Here is a 16,434-nt window from a genome sequence, read left to right as displayed (position 1 = left end):
GTCAGCAAAGCCAGTGAGGGGCACATGGGCAGCATCTTTTTCCAGCCGCGCTCATCTGCGCTTCCAGCCGCTTCAGGTTCTGGACCGGGATGCCCTAGGCGCTCTGGTGTTACTCCCTGATAAGGGTCCTATCTTGCCCCCCCGCAGTTCCTGCCTCAGGCCTGGCGGTTGGGCCTGGGCTGCTCTGCACCACTACAACCACTTCCCGGTTGTTGAACCCAGTTCCACGTCAAAGTGGTTCCTTCCAGCCCACCAACCCACCTCACGAAAATTCAAGGAAATTTGGTGGAAGACTGAATCGGCTCACACAACTTAGGCAAGACATGTAACTTGGGTATTTTCATGGCCACTCTGTCACTCTGAACATAGTAGGTTTCTTCGACTTGTCAACCGCAATTTATGATGCTAGCGAGCCCGAACACCACACGGGAGGATAGTGACACAGTAGCTGAGGTAGCCTGCCTCACCTACTCCATCATTAACACAGTATGGACGCCGTACCTCGGTAGTTACCTGTACAGAGCGGATCCCTGCCCGTCGCACAGCGTCGCATCAAATACTCCGTACCATAGGTGAATAAATCCCACCGAACCGCTTCCGGCTCTGAACCCATGCTTGTCTTCTTTCACCGTCTTTTCCTGTCACGTAACTGGCGAACCACCGAATCGGCTCACCTTGGTTGAAGATGAGTTCAAGAAGATCGCGCCGGGCTCCGTCTACTGCCCAAGACGACGGTGCCTCTACTAGTACTCGGTCTAGACGGCACCGTAACCGTGACTCTACCAGTCACCGCAATCGTGACTCTAGCCAGCACACTTCCAGCCAGCAAACCTCCAGCCACCTCCACCCCAACCAGCACAACCCCAGCCACCGCCCGCCATCGGTCGTGTCACGCTATTCGCTGCGCGACCAGTTTGCTGCGACCCGGCAAGAGTATGAATTTGGCTTTGACGATGCCTCGTCCATTCTGGAACGGTCGACCTTCGCCTCTGAAGCCGTCCACGGCGATGAAGCCGAGGGCGTTCCTGGGGCGGCACGTCTAGCCTTCTCTTCCGGCCGCGTCATTAATCGTGATTGCTATGAGCTGTTGTGCCTGCCAAGGAGCCCATCTCTGTCCCCTGATCAGATTTGGGAAGCAGCGCATCGTCTCGCCCAGGTTTTGGCAGTCGACAAGCAGCCCCCAGCTTTGCAAGGTTCGGCTGCTTTCCAGCTGGGTTTGGCCCAAGCCGCCGTCGAGACTCTGGTTGACCCTTCTCGAAGGCTGGGTTATGATATCTCCAGGGCCGGCAAGACTGATTTAGATTCGGATGAGGAGGGTATTTACGACGAATTTTTGGACCTGGAAGGCAGCGGGGCTTATGAGGCTAGGCTCCAAGAGCAGTATCTCCTCCTCACACAGCGAGAGTCTCGAGCGGGTACCGACGTCGGTCTTCGGTTGGACGCCACATCTCTCGTTGGCTTTGTTGGTTCTCGACTGGGTCCCCGGCGTGACGTTGATTCTCAACGGGGTACATGGCGTTTCGTTGGCTCTCAACCCCAACGGGGTTCGCGGCGGCAGGGTCTGAAGCCGGAGATATTAGACTTCTCGCTTCAGAAAACAGCTAGCACCAGTGTGCCGGCCCTGCGGAAGCCTATTGAGAGGACAATTGGGAGGGCCGTTGAGAGCACTGTTCTGTTTATCCGGAACTTGGGCGCTGAAAAGAAGTTGCGCAAGGCCAGCCCAGGACGTTATCTTCGTCTCTCAAACCCGACCCTGGCAGTCACTGCATCGGCACACGGGCTATTGGATGAGCCATTCAAGCTCACGCCACTCCTTCTTGACCGCTACCAGCCACCGGGGCCCTCAGTACACGAAAGAATGCGCGTGGAGAAGCTACTGGCGTCCCGATTCCTTCCTGGTCTGAGCCTAAACTTCCGCCAGGAGCTCTTCTGGCGAACGGCACCTATCGCTACTGCCCTCCCCCAGTTTGTCATCGAACAAGAGCTAGAAGTTCTCCCTCGCCCTTCCACGACTACCCGGATAGGCCAATCTTTCAAGCTATTTGGCAGCCATCACCCCCTCAACGTCGAGATCTCGGCCCGGAAGCTGCTTGGCCGCAGGAGCGAGCCGTTTCCGAGCCTGGGGCTGGCTGTTCACCAACGGGTTGGTCCCGGCACGGCCTTCCTCTTAGCAGAGGCAGACGACTGGAAGCTCCGGCCATCCAAGGAGTGCCAAGAGATGCCCAAGTTTTCCAAGGCCTTGGGCGGTCTCGCACCCCTAATCAATACTTTGCGCACCCCGCCTACCGTCGAAATCGGCTATGTCTTTGGGAGGAACGACATGGGCATGCAGTCCGGCCAAGCCCTCACCAAGCCCACCATAAAGGGTCTCACAGCCCTTGACAACGACCTCGACGAGCAGCAGCCCAGCTCCTGGTCCATCTCCACGGGCCTGAGCCCCAGCACGGCAGTGGGCTACCTCCGCTACGGCCGCGACCTCTTCACCTCCCCCGCCGACGCAGCGAAGCCCTCCCCAAGCCAGGCCAACAACAACAAAACCGGCTTCCGCGCCGAGGCCGAGCTCGCCGCCACCTCACAGCACGACTTCTTCCTCGCGTTCCGCGCCCTCAAGCGCGTCGGCCGCTTCTCCAAAGCCGGCCTCGAAGTCGGCCTCTCCACCAGCAACCTGCACGTCTCGCTGTACTGGTCGCGCCTGGGCCAGCGCCTCAGCCTGCCCATCCTCACCACCGCCGACACCAGCGCCACCACCTCCGCCGCCGCCGACGGCGGCCGACCCACCCTCCCCATCAACCACCTCCTCCTCACCACCCTCCTCCTGCCCCTAACCGCCTTCTCCGCCTGGGAAGCGTACAGCAACCTCCGACGCAAAACCCAATCCGCGGCGGCGCTCAAGGCGCGCCGGGCGCAGCAGCTGGCGGCGCACGTGGCGGCGCGGCGGGCCGAGGCGGACAAGCTGACGGTGGTGCTGGCGGCCGGGGTGGGGCCGCGGCAGGCGGCGGCGCGCAAGCGCGGCGGGCTGGTGATTGTTAGCGCCAAGTTTGGCGTGCGCGGGGCGCCGCCCCGACGAGGTCGCCGATGTGACGATTGCGCTGGCGGGCTTGGTGACCGTGGCGGATGAGGAGGACGAGGATGATGAGGATGAGTTGGTCATTCCGGAGGGGGTCAGGAAGGGGAGGCTGTTGGGCTTTTGGGATCCGGCGCCGGGGAGGGAGAAGGTGCTGCGGGTGGTGTATTCGTGGGAGGGGAAGGAAGCGGTGGTGGAGGTGAAGGGGAGGGAGGAACTGAGGTTGCCTTGAGCTCCGGTTTACTTAGCTACCTACGTGATGCGCGCAACGCTGGTGATGATGATGATGATGACGATGGGTGGATGATTGATGGATGGATGTCATTGGAAATACGGCCAGGTCCGCAGGCACACACGTTTTTTTTGAGAATACACGCTGATAGTTGGAACACTTGTCGATCGCGCTCGGGCAGCCGGCACGCCGAACACAGAATAAATGTACAGTTCTGGCGCACATGTCCGACTATATGTGGAATCCGTGCCTAATCTACAACGGGCCTCATGTCATCGAACCTTCCGTCCATCGGCCGGGGAACAACGTTCTGGGGAAGGAGACTTGCTCGACTCCAGTGTAATCTTCTCGAGGCAGGTTGCTAGCGTTTGCCCCTGCATCAGTTGCTCGGCCTTGGTCTCGTAGCCGATCGCATACGCCGGCCAGGAGGTGTGGACCGCTTGTTTCAAGGGTCCGTATATTAGCTGGTCTGCCTCTATGTCGACGAACCGCTTGAGAAGGTCAACATCTTCGGGCCGCATTAGGCCTATCTGGAGGCGAAGGACCGCCGCCGCGACGTAGTGCACCCGGCTTTGGTCGTATATTCCTTTGGTGAGAAGTAACATAGTCGACCGGCGGGCTTCCAGGAAGGAAGATCCAGCGCTCGTCTCGATCGCGTTCATGGTGATGTGATTGAGGAAACCGAGGAAGTGGAGGAGGAAGCTGTCGGTGGCCTCGAACCCATGGCGTAAGTAGTAGAGACGCACGACCGTCTCAAAATGGTTTACGGCCTCGTTGTAGATGTCACGCGGCGTGTGGGCCAGCGGTATCCCGGGGCTTCCGGTATAGTCCAGAATGGGCGAGACGAGGTCGATAAGTATGTGGTTGTAGTACATGTGCAGCTTCAGCTGGTGTGGCAGTACGATTTTCTTAGGAGTGAGAGGCTCTGGGAGATTATTCTGCCATGCCCGAAGCCGGTAGTAGAAGTGGAAGATTTGATCGACCGATAACTTGGTGGGCGGGCCACGCCGCGAGAAGGTGAGGGTTGCGACCTCGATTATGATGGTCCAAAAATCGGCGATAGCCTTGAAAAGGAGCCCGTGGAACGTTGGTAACCGTGACTGGCTGAGAGGATACCTCACCCAGAGCTCACCATACCACTCCGGGCATTTCAAAGGATCGGGAAGAAGTGTTGCTGGTGGTTTACTGATCGGAGGTGGCTGCAAGTAATGGTAGCTGCCGAGGCTGTAGCCGAGGTCAGTCAGCATCCCGAAACCATTCCGAGGGAGGTGTGCAACGTACCTTTGCCAGCAGAACAGGCCCCATGCAGTGTATGTCCTCATACGCTGCATCTCGGGTGTGTGGTGTTCAAGTGGGAGACCCAGGAGTTGGATCTCGTCGGCCATCTCTATAGCCTTTAGGGTAAAGCGCCAGCCGAGTTTATCGGTGCCATTGAGGTTGTAGATGAGGGTCAACATCAGCGCAGCTTGTATTGTGGTAAGCCTAGCCTGCTCCCACTCCATGTCTCTGCGTTCCCAGGTTGGATCAGCGGGGTTCCTGAACGGCCTTTCCAGCTCCGATTCAACCTCAAAAAGCCTCTTGGCTTCGGCGAGAAATTGGTAACCGATGTTTTTTGGGTTCCAGAACTCTGCGCGTCCCTGTAGGCCGCGGTGGCAGAACTAAAGAGTATTAGCCAAAGGACGCACTTGGACGCGGCAGAGACTCACGCATCCCATGCACAATACAGCATTGACCAAAAGCGAGGAGCAGAAACGTGTGTTCTCGGTGCCCATATCCTCCAGGAAATAGTCCTTGTGGAAAAATGTAAACCAGTCGTAGTCGAAGAGGAAGTAGTCGTGCAGAATCTTCCGAAGCAAGCCATCGTCGTTGCTGACGGTGGTCCATTTCGACGGCTTCACCGAGTCTAGCCAGGGGTGAACGACGGTCGCAGATAGGTAGGGCTTCTCATACGGATCTAGTTGCCCGGCGCCGTAAACGGAGTCAGTACCGTTTGCCGTACCGGCCAAGAGTCGTTGCTGAGGGCGTTGGTGGCCGGTTTGGTACGACGAGTTCGGGCACTGGCGGAGAGCATATCCGTAGACGTCCGAGTCCAGGTACGGATTGTCCATATTTCGCAAAAAGGGGGGCATATCGGGGAGATAGGGAAATTCGTAGCGGAACCGGGCCTCCGGAACCAAGGCTAGTTGAACGAGCATGTCCCCATAGTTGACATGGCGGAGGATGGAGCCAGCATCGCTGCCGCTGCGAATCCGTCGGAACACCTCGGTGGCCTCCTGCTCGGATCTCGCCTGCAACACATCATAGACCTGTTCGAACGCCGACTTTTGGTTCTGCAGTTTCATTAAATTTACGTTTAAGCGCCTGAGTATGTGTCTCGGCCGCTTTGGTGTCGAACTCGCAGGCGGTGCCCCGGTCACGACAGATGGAGCATACCGGCCGGTCGCCATCGCACTGTGGGCGAGGTGGCGGTTAGTAGACAGAATATCACGTACGGTGTACAATTGTGCCAATCCATCGCGGCCTTGAAAGGCAGGAGCAGGTATCATACCTTGGATTTGCGTTTCCTGCACGCACCGCACGCTGCCGTGGTTGCCTGGCCTCTCTTCCTCCGAGCGGGGACCACAGGCGAGGCGGCGCCAGAACTTGAAGCGGCGGTCGGGGAAGTGCGGGATGTTGATTGTTCGCGCGACCTGTCGGTTTCAATGGCCGTAGCATTCGCGGGTAGGAGACGCCGCAACGGCCCGCCAGGCTGCTGCTGTCTGTCGAGAGGCGAGGCCGATTCAGACCTTGACGGCATCATGGCGGGCGCGGTCGCGGGGCAGAGCTTCCGGCAGCGTGCGGTGCTGTTGCTGTTGCTGCTGCTGGTAGTGCCAGGGCAGCGTGACGGACGGGTAACGAGAGACAATTCGTCCGAGGACGAATCAAAGGCGTGCAAAGAGCTGGCGATGACTGCTGTAGGCAACTGAAGGAACAGGACCCTAATAAAAGCACCATCGTTCGCGGACCGCACCTCGCCCGGCGCTATGGGAAGTTGTAGTGGTAGCCTTGGCTACCATGGACCACCTTAAAAAAAGTCACCTTCCCATTCGGCAGCGAATCACAACCGGAATTCTCTCCGCTTCGCTCTTCATTCGCTCTTTGGAGCCCACCGCCGACGCTGCCGGATGCAGTGGACCGGAGTGCAGAGAGGAAGGGCCCCTGTTCGGCACAGTACTTAATTAGTGGGTCGATCGGCAACTTTCTGGTAAATTCTGCCGGTTCCTAAAAGGCGGTGGGTCGGGCCGGACGAGTCTCGCAGCGATGTTCAACCCCGAACCTCTCAAACCATGTGGGGACCAGCAGCCCAATTCCGCCGTTAGCTTCTCACTAATAGAAGTGGAGGGTGATGGGCGAAACTCGTGCGTAACTAAAAGTGTGAAAGCCGGTGGATACAACCAGATGAACCTCCAAGGATGGAATCGGTAGAAGCCGTGAGAGCCTGGGAGCACAACCTATTGGGTGGTAGTTGCATTATTTTCCCAGACATATCCGAGCTACCTATGCCATGGAAGCGGAACACTCCAGGTCTCAGGGAACGGGGAGTCGGGGAGGTCAAGCAAATCGCTTCACCATCGCCAGCCAATAACACCCCTTGTCTCCGTGCTCGGGAGATGGGCGGACCTTGCAGCTGCAGCTGCGGCTTGCTGCTCCAACTTCTCCCCAGAGCCAGTGGGCAGGGTTTTCGCCGTTTTCGGCGCGCGATAACGAGGAGCTCCCTCTGGCCAAAAAAGGCCGAACTCGAGAATGTAGCAAAAATCAAGAAAATAGACAGAAGTGAAAGAAACGTAGAAAATAAATAAAAAAAAAAGACAGGGAAATCGAGCAAAATAAACCAAATAAACAAGTCGAGTAACGTAAAAAGTAGAATTTGTGTTTCTTAGTGGCTTTCTTTTCGTTCCTCCAGTCGAAGGTTTCGTCAGCACCGACACCTGGAGTTCGGCTTTTTTTGCCCATGGGGTGACGAGGTGCAAGCAGTTGCAGCGGGGTTACAGATTATTCCGTCTGTTTGATGGCGGGGCTGCTCCGTCGGGCTGGTTTGATGTCGGTGACTCAAACCTGCCGCATTGCCAATCGGTAAGTGTTTGGACGGGTACTGAATCGCCTACTTTCACTGAAAAAGAACAATATTCTGACTCTTTCACAGCAACACAACAACCACCTCCATTTTTCCTCGGTCTCTCGTTCCCTCATCGCTCAACATGGCTCCCACCGTGCTGCATCTCCGCAGCGAGACCAAGCCCCTCGAACACAGATCAGCCCTGACACCAACCACAACTGCCGCCCTGATCAAGGCCGGCTATACTGTCAACGTTGAGCGCTCGCCCGTGAGGATATTCGACGATGCTGAGTTTGAGGCTGCCGGTGCTACCTTGGTGCCCGAGTACAGCTGGGTTGATGCCCCCAAGGAACACATCATCATCGGTTTGAAGGAGCTGGAGGAGAAGGAATGTAAGTAACAATCCTGGAATATGCCATGCCATATATGACTGTTTTGCTGACACTCTTTGAACAGTCCCTCTCAAGCATGTTCATGTTCAGTTTGCCCACTGCTGTATGACAATGATCACCCCACCCGAAAAAAAAAGCCAGCTTCTAATAGAAGTTGGAATTTAGACAAGCAGCAGGGTGGTTGGGAGACTGTCCTGGCCAGGTTTCCTAGGGGCGGCGGTACCTTGCTTGACCTGGAATTTCTGGTCGATGAGAATGGCCGTCGTGTTGCTGTTCGTTTCCACCCCGAATCCGTTTCCAAGCCGGTGCTAACCGGAGTTCCCAGGCTTTCGGCTATCACGCTGGTTTCGCTGGTGCTGCTCTTGCTCTTGAAGTGTGGTCATGGCAATTGAACCACAGCGAGCCCTTCCCAGGGGTCGAGAGCTATCCCAACGAAGATGCACTTGTCTCGAACGTCAAGAAGGCGCTGGCCTCGGGTATCGAGAAGGCAGGACGCTCGCCTCGTGTCATTGTCATCGGTGCCCTCGGCCGTTGCGGATCGGGTGCCGTTGAGGCTCTGCGCAAGGCCGGCGTTCCTGAGGAGAACATTCTTAAGTGGGATATGGCCGAGACCGCGGGTGGCGGGCCGTTTAGTGCGTCTACTTCTAGTTGCGTGGGCTGTTTGTGTGCGTGAGTCGTCGCTAACACATTGCTCAGAGGAGATTACCGACAGTGACATTTTCGTCAACTGCATCTACCTGACCAAGAAGATTCCCAACTTCGGTACATAATCCTTTACAAAACCGAATACAACCCACCCTTTCGTCACAGCCACTAACACCACCCAGTCAACCTCGAGTCCCTCCAGGTCCCGGACCGCAAGCTTTCCGTCGTGTGCGACGTCTCAGCCGTACGCCCACCCACCACAGCACGTTCTCCCAACCCGTTCGCAACTAACACACAGGCCTCGCAGGATACCACCTCCCCCTTCACCCCCGTCCCCATCTACACCGTCGCCACGACCTTCGACGAGCCGACGGTCGCCGTCGAGGGCCTACAGAGCGGCCCGGCGCTGTCGGTCATCTCGATCGACCACCTGCCGTCGCTGCTCCCGCGCGAGGCATCCGAGGCCTTCAGCCGTACGTATATCCCCTCTCTTTCTACTGCCTCTTGGGCAGCACATGAAAATATCAGAGGACTTATGACTAATCTCGATTAATGCAGAGGATCTCCTCCCGTCGCTCCTTGCCCTCAACGACTGGCAAAACACGCCCGTTTGGTCCCGGGCTGACAAGCTCTTCAAGGAGAAGGTCGCGACCCTGCCGGCTAGCGCACTCGAGAAGTGAGCAGCACCTGCAAGATGAGCACAGCAATCTTGAAACTGTCTTTAGAATAGACGGTGATAAAAACGGAGTCTTCCTTGAGTAATAGACAAAAGTTATGACCGGCCAAGCCGTCTTCGGTCCTTCTAGGTGCCCTGGTGACATTGTGAATTTGAGTTTATGATTTCTAACATGGGTTCGTAATAGAAGGAACATGGGTATCAATGCCATTTTATTGCCGGCAGAGCAAGCCGCGTCTCGTATATTCAGCATATATGCTAGAAAAACGTGTGCCCGAGGGCAGGTTGACCGTCTCTTTTGAGAGATGATCGCGGCCCGATGACCTCCCTGTTTCCCACCCAACTCCGTAACATCACAGCAGCCATCCCAAATCATTTCATTTTTCCGTTCCATTTAAGTTCATCGCCCATACCCAACCGTGTTACCTAAGCGTAGAGCTTCTTCTCGTAGGATTCCATGTTTACACCGCCCTCCAGCTGCGCGCTGGCGGTGCGAATCTCAAACCTTACGGTGCCATTGGCGACACATTCATGGAGCTCCTTCAGGCTAGTCATACCGCAGTCCTGCATGGAGTGCTTGAGGCCGGCAGCAAGGTACGGAAGGAACTTGGAGATTGATCTATAACAGGTCAGCATCACGCTCAAGCTTATTACGTCAAGATTCGAAACTCACCCTCTGTGTGCTACCGAGCCAGAAACACCCTGTGCAACCAGGACGCTGTCGCCTTCCGAGAAGTAACGAGCAGTGCCAGCATTGCTCTTCTGGCTGTCCTTGGCGCCGGCACCAGCCTTCTTGTCCTGCATGGCGTCGATGCTGCCCATGCCACGGTAGGCCTTGACGAGCTTGCCCTCCCGGGACACGAATGAGGTACCAGGAGACTCGGTGGTGCCAGCCAAAAGACCGCCCATCATGACAGTCGAGGCACCTAGGGCAAGACCCTTGACAATGTGCCCAACGTTCTGAATACCGCCATCAGCGATGCAAGGCACGCCAAACTTGGCGGCAAACGCGCTGACGCTGTGGACGGCTGTGGCCTGAGGGCGACCAACGGCCATGACTTCTTGGGTGATGCAGGCACTCCCGCTACCCATGCCGATACGGAGACCATCGACGCCAGCGGCAATCAAAGAGGCAGCCTGTTCCCGAGTCACAACGTTGCCGCCAATGACTTCGAGGTCAGGGAACTCTTTCTTGACCCATTTGATCATCTCAATCTGGTACATGCTGTTACCCTGGCTACTGTCAAGGACAACGATGTCCAAACCAGCATCGACCAGCTTCGCCAGACGAATCTTATCCTCGGGCCGGGTGCCGATGGCAGCAGCGCAGATGAGCTGCTTGGAATCGGCTGTCTTTGAGGAGAGAGGAAAGTCAAGGTTCTTGGTCAAATCGGAGCGAGAGATCATCGAGACGAGGTTCCCCTCTTCGTCAACAATCGGAAGCTTGCCCTTCTTGGACTCGGCAAGGATCTTGTTCGCTTGGGCCAGGGTAACGCCAGCCGGGGCCGTGATGAGGTCGGTAACCATGACATTGGACACTGGCTTGCTCAGATCGTCCTCGAACTGAATGTCACGGTTTGTGACAATACCTAGGAGCTTGGAACCTAGCTTGCCGGATTCTGTGATTTCAACCGTTAGCGCAAGGCCGATAAGGACAAGCAAAATGTAAAATATCCATGTGGTTGAGCAGCCATCATAATTTTCAGTGATACAGTCCCCATGACACATAGGTCGATACGGTGGAACGAAAGTTATAATAAAGGTTTGTAATCATAACAGGCGGGAGAAGAGTGGGGTGGCAAAATGAAACTAACCTGTGACCGGAAAACCACCAAAGCCCCACTTCTCCTTCAAGGCGATAGCCTCACCCACGGTTGTCTCCCGCTGAATGACGACAGGATCCAAGATGAAGCCGTTTTCGTACCGCTTGACCTTCCGCACCATGTCGGCTTGCGCCTCGGGGGCGCAGTTGTGATGGATGACACCAAGACCACCCTGGAGCGCCATGTGGATCGCCATGTCATGCTCAGTGACCGTGTCCATGGGCGAGGAAACCAAAGGCGTCTTCAGGGTGATCTTCTTGGTGATAGGCGAATCGAGCGCGACGGCAGAGGCGGGAAAGCCAATGTAGCCAGGGAGCACCAAGAAGTCGTTGTATGTCAAACCGCCATGGACCTTAGAGTCCATGAGTTCGTCCACACTGAGGCCATCTCGGTGCTCGTACTCCTGGAGGAGCTCGACAGCCTTCCGGTAGTCGAGCACACCCGCGCTGGCGTTGGGACCGTTCGTCGCAGGCATTTCTGCGCAACAACAAATGATCAATTGCAATTGACTCGGTGAGTGAAGTCAAAAAAGAAAGGTGGTCGGCGGGGGGAGACAGCGACGAGTTCTTTGGCTGAATCGACCGACTGTTCCCCCCCAAGAGAAAGGAAAAAGAAGAATTTTGGAGTTCGCCCTCGAAATTTTTTTATGCCCGTCCATCGAAGGTCCGACTGCGGGGCATTCGTGGGCGGTGAGACTGGCTTTCATGCCGCTGGCCCCGCTCTCGAGTCTTTTGCCGGGCTTTTGTAGGGCCGCGATCAAGACGGCAAGGCCCGGAAACAAGTGGGGTCATGTGCGTCGAAGCAGCAGCGGGGCTGTTGTGTGGTTGCTGGGGCGTCGCTTCTGCATGTAAACAAGACGACCGGGCTCCTATCCGATGCCAACCTGGAACCACTAAACTGCCGGCCCACCCCGGTCACTTCCCACCACTTGTTGCGACCCAATGCTGCTAACAACTTGGGCAGAATGAGGCCATTGCCGTGCCTTCTTGATTACTTGCATTCTTGCAACACTTTTTTGTGATATTTTGCTTCCCCTTGCGCTGCGCGCTGGTGTTTTGCAGGGTGTAAGACGAGACATTTTGCACGCGCCAATCTATCCCTGCCTTGCCCTGCCACCATCGGATTCTTGTTTTCTTGGGGTTGAACTTCCAGTTTGTTTCCCTCTGTGACAACTGCCTAGAAACCACGGCCCCGCAGGTTGTTGCGCTTCAACCTCGACGACAAAACACGGCGCAACAATCCACCATCTAGATGTTGTCGTCGCCGGCAGCGCAAGCCGAGTAACCATATCTTGGGCGCATCAAAATAAAAAATGTCTTCGTCCTACAGGCCGCACCCACTGCGGCAGGCCCAAACCGCCGACTATCCCGTTTTCCGACGTATGTATAATCGGCGATATATCCCCTTCCCCTCCATTCCTTTCCTGGACGAACGGGAACAATTGCTAACATCCTAGGGCAGAGCCTTCCACAGCATCTTCATCGGCATCCTCAGGTTATTCCAACGCCTCATCCGGAACCTATGAGCTCGGTCGATCCTCCATTTCATCTTCGCCATCCAGCACCTACTCCAACCACGGGCATAAACGCGGCCAAAGTGAAGTCACCCGCCGCCCCCCCCCACTTCATTCGTCACAAAGCCACCCCTCCACGCCGATGTCAGAAAATATCTACCATGCGGCTCGGCAATCCCTCCGACCACTGCCTCAAGTACCGCGCCCTACAACACCACCCCGCGCTCCTACCCGCCATGACCGCGGCCACAGTGTCGACATTGGAAAGCTGTCGATTGCTGACCATGGCGCAACATCACCAACCTCGCCAACTCCCCCTACGCCACCCCACCGTTCACCTAATGCCCGCCCGACCTCGATGCTTTTAACGCGCGCCGACTCACCTACCGCTCGTCCAACCTCGATGATCTTAACGCATTCCGATACGGTCCGCCGGGGCAGCGATCCCCCGCTCCCGCCAGCTCTCCTCCATGCGCATACAGCCCCCCTTTCTACGCCAGACCTTGAAAGACTGGGCCGGTCCTCAACAAACCAGCTCCGCACCTTGTCACGGCTGGCGCAATCTAGTTCTGCCGAGGAATTTTCCATTACTTCCCCAGCGCAGGAGGTGGTCGGTCTCAAGGGTCGGCGGAGGCTTCAAAGGGCTGACAAGGCCGGGAATAATCGCCCAGCGCAACGGACAGGCGGCTATGGTTGGGAAGGTAGGAACTGGATGGATAAGCAGCGGCAGTTCCTCCAAGCTTACGAGTATCTTTGCCATATCGGTGAGGCTAAAGAGTGGATTGAGGATGTTATCCAGCGCGCGATCCCGCCCATCGTTGAGCTGGAGGAGGCGCTGAGGGACGGTGTCACGCTTGCCGAGGTGGTCGAATCACTGAATCCTCAGCGCCGTTTCAAGATCTTCCATCATCCTCGACTTCAATATCGACATTCGGACAATATCGCCATATTTTTCCGTTACTTAGACGAAGTCGAACTTCCGGACCTATTTCGATTCGAGCTTATTGACTTGTACGAGAAGAAAAACATCCCCAAGGTTATTCACTGCATCCACGCGTTGAGTTGGCTGCTCTACCGGAAAGGCATAGTGGGCTTCCGGATCGGCAACCTCGTTGGGCAGCTGGAGTTCGAGCACCATGAGCTGGAGGCTATGCAGAAGGGTCTTGATAAGCTCGGAACCAGCATGCCTAGCTTCGGCAACATGGGGGCCGACTTCGGCGTCGTTGAAGAACCGCCAGAGCCTGAAGAGACCGAGGAGGAGAGAATCGACAGAGAGCTGGCCGAGAATGAAGCTGCAGTGGCGGACTTACAGGCCCAGATCCGCGGCGCTGTGCTTCGGATGCAACTGGGCGATGTAATGCAAAACCTCTGGGATTCTGAGGATTGGTTGATCGACCTCCAGGCACGCATTAGGGGCGACTTCACCCGCCAAATTATGGACTATCGGCTCCAAATGAAGCGTTTCGCCGTCAGACTTCAAAGCGCCGCGCGCGGTTTCCTCGTCCGCCAGCGCCAGGAAGGGACAGAGCAGGTGTGGAAGAGTGTTGAAGGCGACATTATGAAGCTCCAGAGCTTGGTGCGGGCAAGCAAGGCCCGCAGCGAGGTGCGAGATCAGCGGTCTGAGTTGGCGGTTGCGGCGGGCCCCATCCGGGACATTCAAGCGACCTTCCGGGGCTTTTTGCTCCGGAAGGAGATGATGGCCCAGGAGAAGGAAGTGAAGCACACGGCCGCTCCCGTTGCCGGGCTTCAGGCTGCCGTCCGCGGGCTCCTTCTCAGACAGAAGCTGGGAGTGGAGCAGATGGAATTGCAGTCAGAGACCGGCGCCATCACCAGTCTGCAGGCCGCTGCCAGGGCCGCATTGGCCAGGGGCGAAATCGCGTCACAAAGAGAAGCCCTCGAAGACTTAGCACCAATGTGGGAAACATTGCAAGCCGCCAGCCGAGGACGTCTCGCTAGGCGCGATGTTAGCGGAGTCAAAGCCGAATTGCAACAACACTCTACCGCCCTCGGCCTCCTCCAATCGCACAGCAGAGCAGCTGCGGTGCGCAGGGAGATCTCCGAGGTACTCGAGGGTCTGGGCGATGCGGAGGACGAAATTTTGACTCTGCAATCCACTATTAGGGGAATGCTCGAACGGAACCGAGTGTCCGACCTCCTCGAAGCCTTGGACCAGGAAGAAGATTCAGTGACTCAACTGCAATCCCATATTCGCGGTGTTCTATGCCGGCAGCAGAATAACATCCTACTTGATGACCTTGAAGAAAACGACGAGGAAGTTGCCGCCTTGCAATCTCTCGCGAGGGCAATGCTTCTTCGAGACAATGTCGCAAGGGTCTTAGATGAGCTTGAGGAGAACGAAGAAGTCGTTGGCGAGATTCAGTCTGCTGCCAAGGCCTTCATAGTCCGGGCGAAGTTTGAGGAAAAGAAGCGGCATTACAACGAAAACATGCAAAAGGTGGTCAAGATTCAAAGTTTTGTCCGGGCCAAACTTCAAGGCGAGGCCTACAAGAGCCTAACATCTGGGAAGAACCCGCCGGTCAATGCTGTCAAGAACTTCGTGCATCTCCTCAACGACAGCGATTTTGATTTCAACGAGGAGGTCGAGTTTGAGCGGCTGCGCAAGACGGTTGTCCAACAAGTCCGGCAGAATGAGATGCTGGAACAATACATCGACCAGTTGGACATCAAGATCGCTCTTTTGGTGAAGAACAAGATCACCCTCGACGAGGTCGTCAGGCACCAAAGCAACTTTGGCGGACATGCCAGCAACCTCCTCGCCAACAGCTCCATGGCTAGTGTTAACCAATTTGATCTCAAGGCCCTGAACAAGGGCTCGAGGAAGAAGCTCGAATCCTACCAGCAGCTGTTTTTCGCCCTTCAGACACAGCCTCAATACCTGGCCAGGCTCTTCAAGCGTCTGCGCGAGCAGGGGACCGCCGAGAAGGAGTGCAAGCGGGTCGAGCACCTTATGATGGGCCTCTTCGGCTACGCGCAGAAGCGGCGAGAAGAATATTATCTTCTGAAGCTCATTGGGCGGTCCATCCGGGAAGAAGTCGAGACTTGTAAGACAATCCAAGACTATCTCCGGGGCAACTTCTTTTGGTCCAGACTCGTCCACAATTACACGAGATCTCCACGCGACAGGAAATATCTGAGGGACCTCCTCGGGCCTCTGATCAGGGACAATATCATCGAAGACCCCGAGCTCGACCTAGAGAGCGACCCTATGCAAATTTACCGGTCCGCCATCAATAACGAGGAAACTCAGGACCGGCCGACCCAGCAGCCGCCCACTAGATATCCCCCGTGAACTCGCCATCAAGGATCCGGAGACGAAGGCGGTGTTTATCGATCATCTGCGCGACCTCCGGGAGATCTGCGACCAATTCCTCGCCGCTCTTGAAGATTTACTTCCGCGCATGCCTTACGGTCTCAGATTCTTGTGCCGGCAGGCTTTCGAGGCTCTCTGCCAGCGGTTCCAACGGGAGCCCCAGGATCGTCTGCTACAAATTATCACCAACTGGCTGTGGAAGTTCTATCTCCAGCCGGCCGTGACCACGCCTGAGAATGTGGGCGTGATGGACAAGCAGCTGAGCCCGCTCCAGAAGCGCAACCTCGGGGAAGTCGCGAAAGTTCTCGGCCAGATCACATCCGGCAAGCAATTTGGGGGCGACAACATCTACCTTCAACCTCTCAATGCCTTCGTCGCAGAAGCCATTGAACGCCTGGCCGAGCTGACGCAAAACCTCATCACCGTGCCCGACGCCGAAAGCACGTTCGACATTGATGAGTTCAACGACCTGTACGCCAAGAACAAACCCACCCTGTATATCAAGATGACCGACATCTTTGCTATCCACAACCTCATCGCCGCTGAGCTACCACATCTCAGCCCAAGCAGGGATGACATGCTCCGCGAGATCATGCAGGATCTCGGAAGCGCAAAGCACAACGAGAGCGAGATGACTGCGGCAGGCTCGGCGGATATCCAAA

At 56.4% G+C, this 16,434-nt stretch overlaps 5 protein-coding genes across 5 annotated transcripts in view; 3 read left to right on the top strand and 2 right to left on the bottom strand.

Moving 5' to 3' along the window:
• Positions 1 to 685: 685 nt before the first annotated feature.
• Positions 686 to 3,118, top strand: CHGG_00864 (uncharacterized protein; the record flags this gene model as incomplete). Its single annotated transcript, XM_001220084.1, has 1 exon — positions 686 to 3,118. One exon carries the CDS (start codon positions 686 to 688, stop codon positions 3,116 to 3,118), a length of 2,433 nt encoding a protein of 810 aa, XP_001220085.1.
• A 450-nt stretch (positions 3,119 to 3,568) lies between these two features.
• On the bottom strand, positions 3,569 to 6,624 carry CHGG_00863 (uncharacterized protein; the record flags this gene model as incomplete). The annotated part of the gene is made up of 7 exons (XM_001220083.1): positions 3,569 to 4,520; positions 4,578 to 4,933; positions 5,003 to 5,626; positions 5,730 to 5,747; positions 5,845 to 6,317; positions 6,446 to 6,494; positions 6,622 to 6,624. The coding sequence occupies 7 exons, from the start codon at positions 6,622 to 6,624 to the stop codon at positions 3,569 to 3,571; spliced, it is 2,475 nt and encodes an 824-aa protein (XP_001220084.1).
• Positions 6,625 to 7,534: 910 nt separating this feature from the next.
• Positions 7,535 to 9,109, top strand: CHGG_00862 (uncharacterized protein; the record flags this gene model as incomplete). The annotated part of the gene is made up of 8 exons (XM_001220082.1): positions 7,535 to 7,784; positions 7,849 to 7,887; positions 7,950 to 8,056; positions 8,110 to 8,416; positions 8,481 to 8,546; positions 8,612 to 8,673; positions 8,728 to 8,902; positions 8,988 to 9,109. The coding sequence occupies 8 exons, from the start codon at positions 7,535 to 7,537 to the stop codon at positions 9,107 to 9,109; spliced, it is 1,128 nt and encodes a 375-aa protein (XP_001220083.1).
• Positions 9,110 to 9,531: 422 nt separating this feature from the next.
• On the bottom strand, positions 9,532 to 11,403 carry CHGG_00861 (uncharacterized protein; the record flags this gene model as incomplete). Its single annotated transcript, XM_001220081.1, has 3 exons — positions 9,532 to 9,724; positions 9,779 to 10,724; positions 10,920 to 11,403. 3 exons carry the CDS (start codon positions 11,401 to 11,403, stop codon positions 9,532 to 9,534), a joined length of 1,623 nt encoding a protein of 540 aa, XP_001220082.1.
• Positions 11,404 to 12,240: 837 nt separating this feature from the next.
• The window catches only part of CHGG_00860 (uncharacterized protein), a gene marked incomplete at both ends in the record, with an annotated part of 5,186 nt that continues 992 nt past the window's right edge, over positions 12,241 to 16,434 (top strand). Inside the window, 3 exons of the mRNA XM_001220080.1 lie at positions 12,241 to 12,307; positions 12,402 to 15,681; positions 15,878 to 16,243. Coding sequence (XP_001220081.1) covers positions 12,241 to 12,307; positions 12,402 to 15,681; positions 15,878 to 16,243 — 3,713 coding nt within the window. The remainder of the gene's footprint in view (positions 12,308 to 12,401; positions 15,682 to 15,877; positions 16,244 to 16,434) is intronic.

The sequence above is a fragment of the Chaetomium globosum genome, genomic scaffold, assembly GCF_000143365.1.
Source record: "Chaetomium globosum CBS 148.51 scaffold_1 genomic scaffold, whole genome shotgun sequence".
Classification (NCBI taxonomy): Eukaryota; Fungi; Ascomycota; class Sordariomycetes; order Sordariales; family Chaetomiaceae; genus Chaetomium; species Chaetomium globosum.
This window is presented reverse-complemented; position numbering and strand designations above follow the sequence as displayed.